Source organism: Mesocricetus auratus, unplaced genomic scaffold (genome assembly GCF_017639785.1).
Source record: "Mesocricetus auratus isolate SY011 unplaced genomic scaffold, BCM_Maur_2.0 Super-Scaffold_100018, whole genome shotgun sequence".
In the NCBI taxonomy this organism is placed as follows: domain Eukaryota; kingdom Metazoa; phylum Chordata; class Mammalia; order Rodentia; family Cricetidae; genus Mesocricetus; species Mesocricetus auratus.
Genome location: NW_024429199.1, coordinates 19,880,049 through 19,896,510, shown reverse-complemented (window position 1 = coordinate 19,896,510; position 16,462 = coordinate 19,880,049). Strand labels below are relative to the sequence as shown.

Below are 16,462 nucleotides of genomic sequence, written 5' to 3'. Positions count from 1 at the left end.
AGGACTAAGAGCGCGAAAAAGCAGAAAGCGCTTGGTGCCCCTTCTCTTTAATTTCCTGCACCTCTCACTCAGGGATCTGACCCTTAACTTGCAGGAGTCCTGGCCCCTTGTACTTGAAAGCCAACGCCCTAAAGTCAAGCAAGAAAGTGGTCTCCAGTCAGCCGACTGGCCAGCTGAAGCCAGTTAGGAGCAGCGGTCCCAGGAAAGGGCGCCCTGGACAGTACCTCTCTGCTGATGCGCTGGGGACTGTCGCCGAGGGTATGGTCGCTGCGCCTGGGAGCCTCCCAGAGTCCCAGAGAGCAGGAGAAGGAGGACACCGGCGGCTGCCATCGTGGCCCGAGCAGATCCCCTCCTCAGGAGCCCACGGAGTTGCTGCCTCCGGTCCGCCCAGGCTGGAGTGAGCAGCTGCGGGGGGAAAGAGGAGGAGACAGACAGCCCTCCCCAGCTCTGCCCCGCCACCGCCCAAGGGTGGGGGAGAAAGGACAGTCCCCACCCCTTCCCAGGCCTGAGCCTTTAAAGGGTCCTTGGTTGAAAGGACCTTTCCTCCCGGTGCTTCTTCTGTCAGGGGAATCACGCCTTAGTGGGACTTATCCAAACTTCTTTAGCATGAAGAAAGTAATTGACATCAAGGCACTCTGGGGTCTGTGTAATACCTCCAGATGGAAAACATTATCTCCCACAAATCCATACAGCTAGAAACTTTTGCTCCTCAGAAAGTCCTGGCAAAACTGTGTTCAGCTGCCCTGGGTCCAGGTCACCCCGGGCTGTCCCCCAGACCAGGGTGCTAAAGTATTAAGGAACTGGGGTTGCCTGTGGGGACACTCCTCCTGGGAGGTGACTGTCCAGGCAGCAGCAGAGGGTGGCAGGCTAAAGCTGTCTCAGCTCTGTTGAAATGTTTCTCATCACTCCACTGGTTGGAAGCTGTCCCTGTACTCAGGGGACATTATTAAAAGGGGGTGAAGTGTCTGCAAGGATTTTCAGTCATGGCGGCTTCTTCCCTTCAACCAAACAGAACAGCATTTTATTCTTCTGTCACCAGGTTCAGGTGGCTACTCCATACCATGTTGTTATTGATAAGGTCAAGACCAATGGTTCTCAGTATGACATCATATAGCAAGCACCTTAATAGGTTTTAGGAAGCACAGGATATCCTTTGCATCAATGTAGCATGGGATCAGGATGCCCCTCTTTTCTAAATGAGTGTCTCTCTCTCTCTCTCTCTCTCTCTCTCTCTCTCTCTCTCTCTCTCTCTCTCTCTCTCTCTCTCTCTGTGTGTGTGTGTGTGTGTGTCTGTGTGTCTGTGTGTCTGTGTGTCAAGTGCTGGGATTAAAGGCATGGGTGAATATTTTAGATATTTGTAAGAAAAAAATGTTTTATATTTGAAATTTGATTGCAGTTTTTTGAAAATAAAAAATTGTATTTCCTAATTTTACAGGATGCAGCAATTAAGCCAACTGAGACAATGTACATATTTCCATATTATAGTACATGTAGTTATGCAGTTGCTTTGTTTCCCTTTTTAGTTTATAGTGTATATATATATGTATATATATATCCATTTGAATTTCCAATGAATTTCCTTTCAGTAGAATAGGAAGTAACTCTCCTAAGGGACTGATGAGAACTGAAATCCAAGATCCTTCCTTCATCAGGCACCCTCCTAGAGGCATTTCTAAGTTTCCAGATCCTTCCCACACCTCCCTACTTACACAAATTCATCTTATTCTTTTAATGTCTGTGAAGCCTGCTATGATTGTCTGCTATGGAGACCTCTTTTCCCTTAAGTTAGCTGGTTGGGGAGAAAGGGGAACAGTTAGATAAAAGAGTCTAGTGAGATTCTTCTAAATATTACTGATGCTTTCAAAGGATCCCCTTTGGGTTTCACTGGGATTTGTTATTATTATTTTTACTGTTTTGCACTTCCAGGTTTGCTAATTTTCTCTTCATTTAAAAACTTTCCTTCCCTCTTCTTACCTTGGGATTACTTTACACTTCTAGCTTCTAAACAGACACATACCAACATAAGGTAGTCTGAGTATTCTTATGACATGGCCAACTAAAGGGATAGCTCAAGGGGTAGGGAATATATATGGCCTAATCACACCACATGTTCCATCAAGTTAGGCGAATGAGTAGAGATCATATGCAATGGGTTGAAAACTAGACTCCTCCTTTTCAAAGAGGGGTTTTTAAAGGTGTCTAGGGATATACAGTAGATTCTTCTTTCATAAAATGAATATCAACCATAGTTTCCCATCCCTCCACTCCTTCTAGCTCCCCTTACCTCTCCTCTTCTTCAGATCTACTCCCCTTCTGTTTCCTCTTCAGAAAACAGCAGGCTTACAAGAGAAAACAGCCAAACAGGACAAAACAGTACAATCAAAAAAGGCAAAAGCCCTCATATTAACGCTGGAAAAAGCAACCCAATAAGAGGAAGAGAGTCCCAAGAGAAGGCAAAGGAATCAGAGGCATACTTGCTCCCACTGCTAGGAGTCCCACCTAACAGCCAAACTAACAGCCATAACACAGAAGAACTGTTGCAGACCTGTGAAGCCCCCATGTTTGCTGCTTCAGTCTCTGTGCGCCCAGGTGAGCCCTGTTTAGTTGATTCTATAGACCATGTTCTCCTGGTGTCCTCTATCCCTTTGATTCCTACAGTCTTTTCTCCCCATCTCCCATGGAGTACCAAGATCTCCAAAGTGAGGGACCTAATGGAGACCTCCAGTTTAGACTCTTCTTCTGCATAATGTCTGACGGTGTGTCCCTACACCTGCTTCTATCTGCTGCCACTGGAAAAAGCCTCTCTGATTGCAACTGCACAAGGCACCTATCTATGAGTATAGAATACTATCATTAGGAGTCATTTCATTGTTTTTATTTGTTATTTTGTTTGTTTGTATAGTTGGTTGGTTGATTGGTTGGTTAGTTTTTTGCAAGCCATGTTTGGTTCTACTCTAGTTCTCTGGGCTATCCAGTCTCTCATTTCTGCCCATCAAGGCAGTGTAGAGCCTGGGCTTCTTTTTGTAGAGTGGATCTCAAGTTAACCCAGACATTGGTTGGCCACTCCCACAAGTTCTGCACCATCGTTGCCTCAGCCCATCTTGCAGGCAGGACAGATTATAGATAGAGTGTTTTGTGTCTGGGATGGTGTCCATGCTTCTCTTTCCACAGCATGAGGAGTACCTTCTAGCTCCAAAGAGACTAGAATGTAGGAGTGAAAGCTCCAACCCCACATCAGCTTGATCTCTCTACATTCAAATCCATGAGCTGTGTGGATGTCCTTGGCAGTGGGGCACACTGTCACAGAGAGAGCTAAAGAAAATGATACCAGTAGGCTTTGCATTTAAAAGGGAAAGGTCTGTAATCTGGGAAGTACAATGGTTAGATCTATGTGCTTGATAAGCAGTCTATCTGTGCCTCCAGGGTATCTTATAAAACAAGCAAGGGAAACAGAAGCAATGAACCTAATAGTAAGGGGAGCACATGTTGTTTCTATGCAGCCATTCACTTCTTCTTATAACCAAATGCCTGCTATGAGCTAGAAGCTAGCACAGTAGTTATCAGACACATTGGTTATAATCCACCTATTGAAGAACTTACATCTAAGTGGGAAAACAGACAAGTTAGTAAAAAGGGGAAATGAATCACAACACATTGTTACAGGAGTTACAAAGGAAAGGAGGTGGTTTAGCATCAACTGTAAAATGATGCTTCTTAAACAGTGTCAGGAAACACTCTCTGAGGAGGTGACATTTAAGCTGAGATCTGACAGAGGACATGATTCCAGTGAATGCGGAGTGAGTAGAGAGGAGAGAATAGCATGGAGATCTTTGGGAGAGGGAATTCACAAGTCTTGTGAATCAACCGGACATGAGGATTTTCAGGATGCTTCTAAAGTTTCTGCCTGGAGCAACTGGCTGTCTGGAAATGTGAATGCCTGAGAAAGGAAACACAGTCTGACCGCCAGGTGGAAGCTCAATATGCTGAGGTAATTGACACTAGAAGTGTCCGGATGGTTATTTTTAGTTCTTATAAAAGAAGCCTGTAGTCATTTCATGAATAGAGCACACAATCAAGGAAGTAGGTTTTTCTATGAAGTAGAAGAATAGGTGCAGAGGAAATAATTAGAAAGGATGATGCACCTAAAAGCAAAATAATTTAACAGATGCTCATTTGCACCTTGAGTTAATATGAAAGGGGAAAAATAGCAACTGTAAGGGTATAGGCAACTGGCTGACCAACTGCAAAAATTGAAAGTCAGATTGTCACATGTATAACTCCAAATAATCTTATGATCAAATGTCAAAATAAATTATTTAGGACAGGTATATATGAATTAAGGAAAATACATAAAAATTTACAGTAGGAACTGTGAGGCAGGGCTGGGGAATGGGTAGCTAGAATAAGATGTCATTAAAAATGTACCATTTTAGCTGGGCGTTGGTGGCACACACCCTTAATCCCAGCACTCAGGAGGCAGAGACAGGCAGATCTCTGTGAGTTCCAGACAAGCCTGGTCTACAGAGAGAGTTCCAGGACATTCCAAAGCAATACAGAGAAACCCTGTCTCAAAATAACAAAAAAAGCACCATTTGAAGAAAACCTTGCCTTAGTTATGGTACCAGAGAAAACTATCCCTAGAGAAAACACACATGTGATAACATTTTATTAGGATGTAAAGTCACAGATGAGCTGGAATTTTGGAAAGGTGGCATAAGATATGGCATGGGAGAGAGGAGGAGGAAAGCATTATTGAAGTGGATAGAGATTCGTGCCACGCTGATTGCTTGACCATCCAAGACTTTTTCAGAAAAATGACACAAACTATTCTTCTGCCACACAGAATGAGATGAAAAATCAAATCTACTGACTCCTGTTTCACTGTAGTACAAGGTCATCATTTAGAAGAGGTCCCACTCTTGAATTTGCACCCATCTGGGTGCATAGTAAAATGCATAGTTAAGTCTATGTGCTGAAACACAGTGGTGAATGAGGACTCCCAAAGCAAAGATTGAGACAGCAATTGCACTCATGCTTTAAACAGGAACTAGGAACAGACAGAGTGGGCCAGTCAGTCAAAAGTCATCAAAGCAGCCAGAGCAAGGCTGGGGTTACTGCTCAGTAACACAGTGCTTGTCTAGCATGCATGAAGCTCTAGGTTCGCTCCCTGGAACCACACATACACAAAGAAAGTGAAGCCAGGTGCAGCTTTAACTTCGACTTTCCTCTTAGAGAATGGAACAAGCTTTCATTAGGATATAAAGGTATGGGTACAAAATGTGTAAGTCTTATAGGTATAAGCTTAAAAGGTACAGGTATAAAGAAGGCATGTGAATGATATTTGGTATGATAGGAATATGAAGACTAAAAGATGGATAAAAGGGGGAGAAAGAGAATACAGTCATAAGAGACAGAAGGTGAAGGGACAGACAGCATTAGTCATTCCAAGGATAGACACCTTTTGAACTCTAAGTGGAAGTGTCACAGTGATTGCTCCGTGTATCTGGCTGCTTGATGAAATAGCCGCATCAAATACACACAGAAATGGATGATGGGTTTAGCAGTGTATTTGTCTGCTTAATGAAATAGCCTGCATCGAATACACACAGACATGGATGATGGGTCTAGCAGGCTACTGAAGAAACGAGTTGACCAGTTCTAGAAATAATCTGTGGAATCTTTGGGGTCTTGCATGGGTAATGTCACATCACATGCCATTGTGGCTAATTGGATTACATTTCTTATTTGTATCCATTTAATTTCCTCCTCTTGCTATATTGCTCTAGATAGGGTGCCCAGCATTATCTTGAAAATGAATGGGGAGAGTAGAAAGCCCTGTCTCATTCCTCATCTTAATAGGATTGTTAGAGATCTAAGTAGAGAGTTATCAAAAGTAGAAATAAATGACTAAGAAATACTGTTTTAAAAAGCATTCAACGTCCTTAGCTATCAGGGAAATAAGGATTAAGACCACTTTGAGATTTCATCTTATCCCAAAAAGAATGGCTAAAATTAAGAAAACAACTAACAGCAAATGTTAGCAAGGAAATAGGGAAATGGGAACATTCATAATCTATTTGTGGGATTTCAAACTAGTGGAGCCACTGTGGAAATCAGTGTAAAAAAATCATCCAAAAGCTATTGCCCCAGCTTTACCATGTGTTGGCATATACCCAAAGGATTTGCTATCTTACTTCAGAAATACTTGTTCAGCCATGTTCTTTGCTGCTGTCCTTACAGCCACTAAGAAATGGAAGCAGCCTGGAGACCTGAGTCAACTAATAAATGAATAATGGAGCAGTGGTACATGTCCCTAAGGGAATTTTAAAACTGGAGTCGTAGAATTTGCAGGTAAATGGATAGAACGAAAAAATATTATACAGAGTGAAGAAACCTCGATCCAGAAAGAAAAATCACTTCATGTTCTCTTGTTTGTGGATTCCAGACCCAAAACTGTAGGTTTGATGTATAACCTGGACTAACCATGGAAGCCAGGAATGTATAAAGGGATCATTGAGAGACAGAAGAAGCAGGAGCCCTAAAAGTAGCAGGACATGTGTGCTAAAAATACAGAAGAGGAAAATGGAGGAACTCAGTTGGAAAGAAGGGAGAAAGGACAATACAGCAGTAAAGGAGAGGAAGAAGAAGTAACACTAAAAATGTTTGGAAAATCCCAGAGGAACCTATTATTTTATAATATCACTTAAAACACATGTGAGATCAGTGTGTGTGTGTGTGTGTGTGTGTGTGTGTGTGTGCGCGCGCGCGTGTGTGTGTGTAATTTCTAATTTCTAATATAGTTACCCTACCAGGAACAATAGACTACTTAACAAAAACATCCAAGTGCCAAGCAGAGAATATCACTCTTTGAGTTTTTGTTCAAGGGAAATCCAAGAAACCCCAACATAATATATCCTATTTCCATCACCATTGGTTTTCTGCCAGAAAGTGAAGGCAAGACCTTATTGCTGAAGACACTATACACTTTGGTCACAGGACTTAAAGAAATCATATTGGTACTGACCTGGAAGCCTCTTCCTAGAGAGCTAGCTTTCATGATGTCAGAAGGTCTTATCCAAGGTGCCAAGAAAGAAAAGCAATAAATCATCCTACATAGCTATGAAGTCAGAGAAGTACAACAACAATGGGACTGACGAGATACCACGAGCAGTACAGCCACAGTATCTGTATCTTGCAGGCAACTAATAGTTGTCTAATTGAACCTAAAGCCATCTCAATTAGCAAGAACTCATACCTGGTATTGTAAGCCTATCCAAGAACTCGCTGCTAGAATGACCTTAGGCCTTAGAGAAAACCTACTACTACCATATTACTAAAGTAATATAATTTCTAATTGTCATCTAAATATTTGTAATTATACCCAGAGATAAATACAGCTCTCACATATCATCAAAGTAGCTTATGTTGTAGCCGATAGAGACTAGTAGAAAGATAGAGAATCAACCAAAATACAGAGAATAAGTGACTGTGTGATATACAACCCCAAATGGGAAATGTACAATACAACATCTGTACCTAAGACTCAGGGGAACATTGCTGTACCAATATTGTTAAGACCCTGAGGACTAGGACAATGGCTGAATGATAGTTTTATTCTGGATTGAGAAAGGTGCTGCTTTCCTGAATTCTCAATAAAAACGTTTACTTATACACCACCTGCATAAAACATGTGAACTGACATGGCAACATAGATGAGGGAAAAGTTCACAAGACTACACCCCTAGAAAAAGAAACACAGTCAGTCACTGACTCCTGGAGCAGGCAAAATAAGTCAGTTTATTTTTTTTTGTGGCACAAACTCTAATTTTAATGGTCAGTCCTAAGCACATACAAATTAGAGCAACACTAGTTAGTCTCAGCAGAATGAGAAAGGGAGAGTGTGTGTGGTGTGTATGCATTCATGCATGCATACCTGTATGTGTAAAAACAGAAATACATCAGTACAACCTGCTGATTTAGTCTCAAACGGAAGAAAAGTCTGTTTCTTACACGATGAACTAGATGTATGCCTGGTTATCAGAAATTATTTTTTAATACTATAATAAGTAGTAACAGCAAGTCAGTTGCCTTATGTGTTGCTATCTGAATGTGGAATAGGCTTCATAGCTAATGTGTAGAGATATGGGTCCCTAGGTGCTACAACACTTGGAGAAGGAGGCCAAACCTTGAACAGGTTGACCTTTGCAAAAGGAAATGAGTCATTGCTGATAAGCCTTAAGATTTTTGGGACTTATAAAAGATAGATTCATTTTACATCTATGAGTGTTTTGTCTGTATGCATGTGTATGGCATGTGTATGCCTGGTGCCTGTGGAGGTCAGAAAATGGCATCAGATATCCTGGAACTAGAGTTATGAATGTCTGAGAACCATCGTGTGGGTGCTGAGATTCAAACCCAGGTCCTTTTCAAGAGCAGCAAGTACTCTTAACCCCTGAGTCAGCTCTCCACCTCCTCTTGAGATTTGATAATATGGCTCTATTTCCTCTTTGCTCTCCGTTTAGTGACAACAAGTAATGCAATCAGCCAGCTCAAACTCCTGCCATCATGCTTTCCCCATGACCACCGACTGCACTCCTCAAACAGGAAACCAAAATAGATGCTGGGTTTCTTCAGTGGCTTCTTGTCAGAGGTGGGATGGAACGAGAGCTGGAACTAACAATGAGAAAGCAAAAGCCACAAAAAGCTAAAGCATGCACAATGTCCATGAATGTGATCTTGGGAGATACCGAAAGCACGACTCACACTCAAACCAGTCAGCAATTAATAAAAAGGAAAATGGAGACGTGTGGTAATACATGCAAATGCTTTAAAGAAGGATAACTTTAAGATTCACTTTTGGTAAACAGCCTGTATCTTTCAGCAGAAATGGTCAGTTTAAGAAGTGAATTTCAAAAACTAAATGTAAAATGAACAATTCCATGTTCTCTTTTCTATACGATTTTTGCTAGAAATATTTACAGTAAGGCAAATTTAATTCATTCTTTTCATATGACAAAAATAAGACCAGTTAGAGGAATATCTTTCTTAGCATTTGTTTTCATTAATTTTTCTATAATTTTCATCATGATGTCCAAGATAATAAAACCCACAATTTAAAAATTAATTTTATATTTCTTTGAAGATGTAAAAATGAAAGAAAGATCTCCACACTTTCCATTTGGAAATGTTTTTAAAGAACTATACAATCCATCCCCAGTAATTCAAAGTTTATTTTTTTTATTTTTAGCATATATATTTGATTTTGTGAATTTTATGATTTCATAAAGGGTGGCAAATATTGGCTAAAAATAATTAGATTTATTGTTAAATTTCCCAAACTAAATATAAGGGATTTCAAATAGTGAAATTCAAATGATGAGTTTTGTGTATTTGCCACACCTATGCCTCTGATTCTAGCCAAGTTTCAAGTTACTCATAACGTACATGTCCTAACCCTGAAAATACAAGTCTCCTAATAGGCACTGGAAAGAAGCCATGGGGAGAAAGTCTAGCGTCAGCTGCATATTGATTTTTAAGGCCAACAGAGGCCACTGGTCTACATTGAGACTCTGTCTCAAAAAGAAAGGAAAGAAAGAAGGAAGGAAGGAAGGATGGATGGGAAGAAAGGAAACAAAACATGCCTGTAGAAATAGAGAAATAAACTATGGGTCTTGTAAAGAGGATCAAATATTAAATATGTGAAATATACTCAAATTAATTAATATTTATTGAATGTCTAGATTTTGGAATCTGAAAAATTGGGTCTGAAAGAAAAACTATTCTGACACCTGTGAAAATGCTGAGGTTTTCGCAGGGTAGCCACTCTTACTGGGACTATTGTGGTTGGGGAGAGACTTGGCTCCCAATGCAAGAACAAGCAAAGATGCCTGTACTGTACTTCTCTGTATAAGTAGTTTGGGGGTAAAGTAGACATAGTGAATAGACACATAATAATCAAGAACCCAAGCATATGGAATAAAAAAAAGAATATTAAGAGCAGCTAAGGAAAAAGCTCAAGTAATATATAAAGGCAAACCTATAAGAATTATACCTGATTTCTCCATGGAAACTCTGAAAACCAGAAGGTCCTGGATAGATAGTCTACCAACACTAACAGACCATGGATACCAACCCAGACTACTATAACCAGGAAATCTTTCAATCATTATAGATGGAGAAACCAAGATATTTGATGACAAAACTAGATTCATGTAATATATATCCACTTACCCAGCCCTACAGAAAGTTCTGGAAGGAAAACGCCAACCCAAGGAAGTTAACTACAACCTGAAAAACATAGGCATTAGATAATCCCACCTTACCAATAGCCAAAAGAAAAAAAGGGTGTAATTCAACACATAATTCCACCAACAACAACCATTCCAAATCAAAGAAGAATGAGCAATCAATGGTCATTAATATCAGTCAATATTAATGGTCTTAACTCACCCATAAAAAGACACAGCCAACACAATGGGTTCAAAAACAGAACCCGTCCTTCTGCTCCATACAAGAAACATACTTCAGTCTCAAAGACAGATATTACCTGAGAGTTAAAGGTTGGGAAAAAATTTCCCAATCAAATGGACCAAAGAAACAAGAAGAGGTAGCTATCCAAATATCTAACAAATTCGATTTTAAAATAAAATCAATCAAAAGAGATGAAAGAAGTCATTACATACTCATCACAGGAGAAATCCACCAAGGTGAAGTTTCAATTCTGAGCATCTATGTCACAAATACAAAGGCATCCACATATGTAAAAGAAACATTACTAAACTTCAAATCACATATAAAGCTCCACACACTAATAGTGGCAGAATTCAACACCCCAGTCTCACCACTAGACAGGAATACCAGACAGAAACTCAACAAAGAAGCAAAGGGGCTAATAGAACTTATGACCCAATTGGGATTAACAGGCATCTATAGAACATTCCATCCAAATAAAAAAAGAATATACCTTCTTCTAAGCACGACATGGAACCTTCTCAAAAATCAACCACATACTTAGCAACATATCAAACCTCAACAGGTATAAAAAAATGGAATAGCTCCATGCATCTTATCAGATCACCATGTGGTAAAATTACAATTCAACAACAACACAAATTGCAGAAGCCCTACAAACTCATGGAAATTGAATAATGCACAATTGCACCATACTTAGTCAAAGAAGAAATAAAAAAATGAAATTAAAGACTTCCTAGAATTCAGTGAGAATGAAGACACAACATACCCAAACCTATGGAACACCTTGAAAGCAGTGCTATGAGGGAAAGTCATAGCACTAAGTACCCACATGAAGAAACTGGAGAATAGTTACACTAGAGAATTAACAGCACAGCTGTAAGCTCTAGAACAAAAAAAAGGCAATCTCACTCAGGAGGAGTAGACACCAGGAAATTATCAAACAGAGGGCTGAAATCAATAAAGTAGAAACTAGGAAAAAATACAAAGAATCAATGCAACAGAGTTGGTTCTTTGAGAAAATCACCAAGATACACAAACCTTTGTCCAAACTTACCAAACAGCAGAGTGTGAACATGCAAATTAACAAAATCAGAAATGAAAAGGGGGACATAACAATGGAGTCTGAGGAAATTCAGGGAATCATCAGGTGTCATACTTTGAAAACCTGTACTCCACAAAATTTGAAAATTTAAGGGAAATTGACAGTTTTCTGGATAGCTATCACTTGCCAAAATTAAATCAAGAAGAGATAAGCAATTTAAATAGACCTATAACCCCTATGGAAATATAAGCAGTCATCAAAAGTCTCACAACCAAAAAAAAACCCAGGTCCAGATGGCTTCAGTGCAGAATTCTACCAGAAATTCCAAGAACAGCTTATACCAATTTTTCTCAAAGTACTCCATGCAATAGAAGCAGAAAGGTCTTTGCCAAACTATTTCTACGAGGCTTCAATAACCTTGATACCCAAGTCACACAAAGACACAACTAAGAAATAGAGCTACAGACTAATATCCCTCATGAATATTGATGCAAAAATACTCAATAAAATACAGGCAAATCGGGAAGTTCTAGCCAGAGCCATACAACAATAAAAGGAGATCAAGGGCATACAAATTGGAACTTTCACTATTTGCAGATGATATGACAGTTTACATAAATGACCCAAAGAACTCTACCAGGGAACTGTTACAGCTGATTAACACCTTCAGCAAAGTGGCAGGCTACAAGATCAACTCAATAAAATCAGTAGCCCTACTATATACAGATGATAAAAGGGCTGAGAAAGAACTCAGAGAAACAACACCCTTTACAATTGCTACAAACAACATAAAATATCTGGGGGTAATGCTAACCAAACAACTGAAAGACCTGTATTGCAAGCTTTGAGTCTTCAAAGAAAGAAATTAAAGAAGACATCAGGAAATGGAAAGATCTCCCATGCTCTTGGATAGGTAGGATCAATGTAGTAAAAATGGTAATCCTGCCAAAAGCAATCTACAGATTCAATGCAATCCCCATTAAAATCCCAGCACAATTCTTCACAGACCTTGAAAGAACAATAATCAATTTTGTATGGAAAAACAAAAGACCCAGGATAGCCAAAACAACCCTGTTCAACAAGACAACGTCCGGAGGCATCACCATCACGGACTTCAAGGTCTATTATAGAGCTATAGTCCTGAAAACAGCTTGGTATTGGCACAAAAATAGACAGGTAGACAAATGGAATCAAATTGAACACCCTGATATTAACCAACATGTATGAACATCTGATCTTTCACAAAGAAGCTAAAAATATACAATGGAAAAAAAGAAAGCATCTTCAACAAATAGTGCTAGCATAACTAGATGCTGGCATGTAGAAGAATGCAGATCGATCCATGTCTATCACCATGCACAAAACTTAAGTCCAAATGGATCAAAGACCTCAACATAAATCCAGCCACACTGAAACACTTAGAAGAGAAAGTGGGTGGTACCCTTGAATGAATTGGTACAGGAAACAGCTTCCTGATCATAACACCAGTAACACAGACAGTAAGATAAACAATTAATAAATGGGACCTCCTGAAACTGAGAAGCTTCTGTAAGGCAAAGGACACAGTCAGAAAGACAAAAAGGCAGCCCACAGAATGGGAAAAAATATTCACTAACCCCACATCTGACAGAGGGCTGATCTCCAAAATTTACAAAGAACTCAAGAAGCAAGTCTCCAAAACACCGAAGGATCCAATTAAAAAGTGGGCTACAGAACTAAATAGAGAATTTTCAGTAGAGGAGTCTAAAACGGCCAAGAGGCACTTGAGAAAGTGCTCAACATCCTTAGCCATCTGGGAAATGCAAATCAAAATAACTCTGAGATACCATCTTGCTCCTGTCAGAATGGCTAAATCAAAAACACCAAGGACAGTTTATGCTGGAGAGGTTGTGGAGAAAGGGGAAAACTTGTCCACTGCTGGAGAGAGTGCCAACTCGTACAGCCCCTTTGGAAATCAGTATGGAGATTCCTCAGAAAAATGGGAATAAACCTACCACAAGACCCAGCAACTCCACTCTTAGGCATATATCCAAAAGATGCCCATTCATACAACAAGGACGTCTGTTCCACTATGTTCATAGCAGCATTATTTGTAATAGCCAGAACTTGGAAGCAACCTAGATGCCCCTCAACTGAAGAGTGGATAGAGAAAATGTGGTACATTTATACAGTGGAGGTACTATTCAGCAGAAAAAAAACAATGGAATCCTGAAATTTTCAGGCAAATGGAAGGCACTAGAAGAAGCTATCCTGAATGAGGTAACCCAGTCACAAAAAGAGAAACATGGTATTTACTCTCTCATATATGGATTTTAGACATAGATCCAAGGAGTGCCAGCCTACAATCCAATGACCAGGGAGTCTGGGGAACAGAACCTTCTTCCAATGGCTGATGGAAGCAGAGGCAGATTCCCACAGCTAAATACTGAGCTGAACTCAAGGAACCCAGTGACAGAGAGGGAGGACTGATGACAAAAGGGATTAAGACTGGCCTGGTTTAACCCCCAGAAACAGGTGACCTGGCAAGGGCTAGCTCTTGAATTCCAGACTTATGGCTGGGAATCCAGCATGGGACTGATCAAGACCCCCTTAATGTGGGTGTCAGTGAGGAGGCCTATGCAATCTATTGGGCCTTGGGTAGTAGATCTGTATTTATCCCGGCTATACAAATGGACTTTGGGTGCCCATCCAACAATGAGAGATGCACTCTCACTCTGGACTCTTGGTGGAGGGTCTAGGCCCTGCCCTGAATGAAATGACAATCTATGGACACCCCCATAGAGGGCCTCACCCTCCCTGGGGAAATGAAGGGGTATTGGGGGGGAGTTGATGGGAGGGGGGAGGGAAATGGAGAGGGAACTGGGATTGACATGTGAAGCAACCTTGTTTCTAACTTAAATTTAAAGATAAAAATTTTAAAAATAATAACTAAAACAAGTTGGTTTGCATGTTTATAGAACTAGAAAAATCATGGATAATCCAGCAATTTGATAAAAGGTTAACTGATCCTGGATTTCCTTTCCAGCCTGGAAACAGTCTACCTCTTACCAAATTGCTGGATAATCAGTCTCTTTGACCCAAATAAAAACACAGACTCTATATTAATTATTAAATTGTTGGTTGATGACTAGGGCTTCTTATTGGTTACCTCTGTCTAATCATTTCTAGTCATCTAAGTATTTCCATATGGTCTTACCTTACCATAGAAGGGTCCGGACCTGTTACTGATTCCGCTACTACATGGCATCTTTCTTTGGCCTCTCTCTGTTCTTAATCCTTCCTCCTGTCATCCTGCTGATATTTCCTGCCTGATGAATAGCAGCCATGTTATTCATCAATCAATAAGAGAAACATATATATAGAAGGACATCCCCATCCATAAACTAAACAATAAATACTTCAATTTAGAAATATTTGTGAATTGCTGTGCAAGGAAGGTCAATATTAGTTTTGATTATTTATTAAGCAAAAAATCATCAGGATAATTGTATTATCATTATGTAACTTACATAAAAACAGACTAGTTATAACATCTGTACAGTAAACCTTCAAAAACATATTAAAATATAAGTAAATAAGGAAAAGAGAAATGCTGTAGTTAGAATACAATCTCCAAAAGGGACAATACAATGCAAGTAAATATGTTAATAACTGAGCAGCAGACATAGTAAAGAGCTCCTGACAACTAGAATAAAAAACTAGTGAAATTTGTCACATAACTATGTGAAATTTGTTTTGGAAATAAATAACATATAAAGTTAAATTACAGAACAAAGATTATTGGAAATGTTTTTTAATAACTAATTGGCACATCTTTTACATACAGTTATTTTTAAGTGTCTATAAATTACTAAGACAGAATACAATTCAGTAGAAAAAGAAGCAAAGATTAACATGTGATTCACAAGATCAAAGATACACATTTTTCTCTTGCTTACTCAGAAATATTATGATAGTAACAAAGTCTCTCTTTTCACTATAATGAATAAAATAAATTGGTCAAATATTTAAAAGTCAAGTACCCACAATGCTAAAAGAAAAAATGTAGAAAGATATTCTTGAAACCTGAGGTTACAATTACCAGCATCATTTGGGAGAACATTGGTGAAGAATCTACAATGTGTAAATTCCATTCATTCATACAATATTTAAAACATGTGGTGCCTTAAGCCAATTATTCTATTTGTAAAATCATTGGTTTCATCAACACAGTATGTTTCATAGTAGCTGATATTTATCCATTGTGAATTATTCGTATTTGACTTATAAATAGGTAATGGATGCAAAACATCACAAAGAACTTGGGTGGGTTCACACTGTTCCTCCTCCCACCCCACCCCAAGAAAACAGCAAGGTAAGTAGGAGTAGATATATAAGCTTTGGTAAGAAGGAAAGTCTCACAGCCTATCTGACACAGAAGTAGAATTCCATTAAGAATCTATGCATATTCAATGCCTATATGCATCAAAACTTCACATCACAACTCATAAATATGTGCAAATATTATGTGTCAATCAAAAGGAAGAGAATCAATGTCTGCACCCAGCTTTTTCTGTGATGGCTCACCCTCAGCCTTATTAGCTTTCAACCTATGACAGTTCTTACTGCTTCCTGCACCCACCATGACATCCACCCAGCTTGCATCTCTGCTTCAGCAACCCATTTTTTATTATCATCAGTTTCACTCTTATCAGCATTTCCCCCTTGGTGCTTTCATTCATTTTTAACATCTGTTGGGATGGCCTCCAGCACAGAGTTCTCCCAACTCAGTAGCACGCATTATCTTGAATATCAGTTTTATGATCCTGCAGTTCTCTGGTTTCAAAGTTTCTCAAGTTTGGTAGTATTTTGGTGCCATATTAATTTTCTTGTACTTTAATTGAGCTATTTTAAAGGGCATGGCTCATCTCTTTAGATGCTCAAAGAAGAAAGCCTATATTTGCAAAG

At 39.4% G+C, this 16,462-nt stretch overlaps 1 protein-coding gene across 3 annotated transcripts in view; it reads right to left on the bottom strand.

Moving 5' to 3' along the window:
- Nucleotides 1-410, bottom strand: part of Lama2 (laminin subunit alpha 2) — a 549,107-nt gene extending 548,697 nt beyond the window's left edge. For 2 of the 3 annotated variants that reach the window (XM_013110210.3, XM_013110209.3), the window contains exon 1: nucleotides 225-410. In XM_013110210.3, coding sequence (XP_012965664.1) covers nucleotides 225-330 — 106 coding nt within the window. In that variant the 5' untranslated portion in view covers nucleotides 331-410. The remainder of the gene's footprint in view (nucleotides 1-224) is intronic. The other variant, XM_005065788.4, reaches the window with a different exon arrangement.
- Between the last annotated feature and the right edge of the window lie 16,052 nt (nucleotides 411-16,462).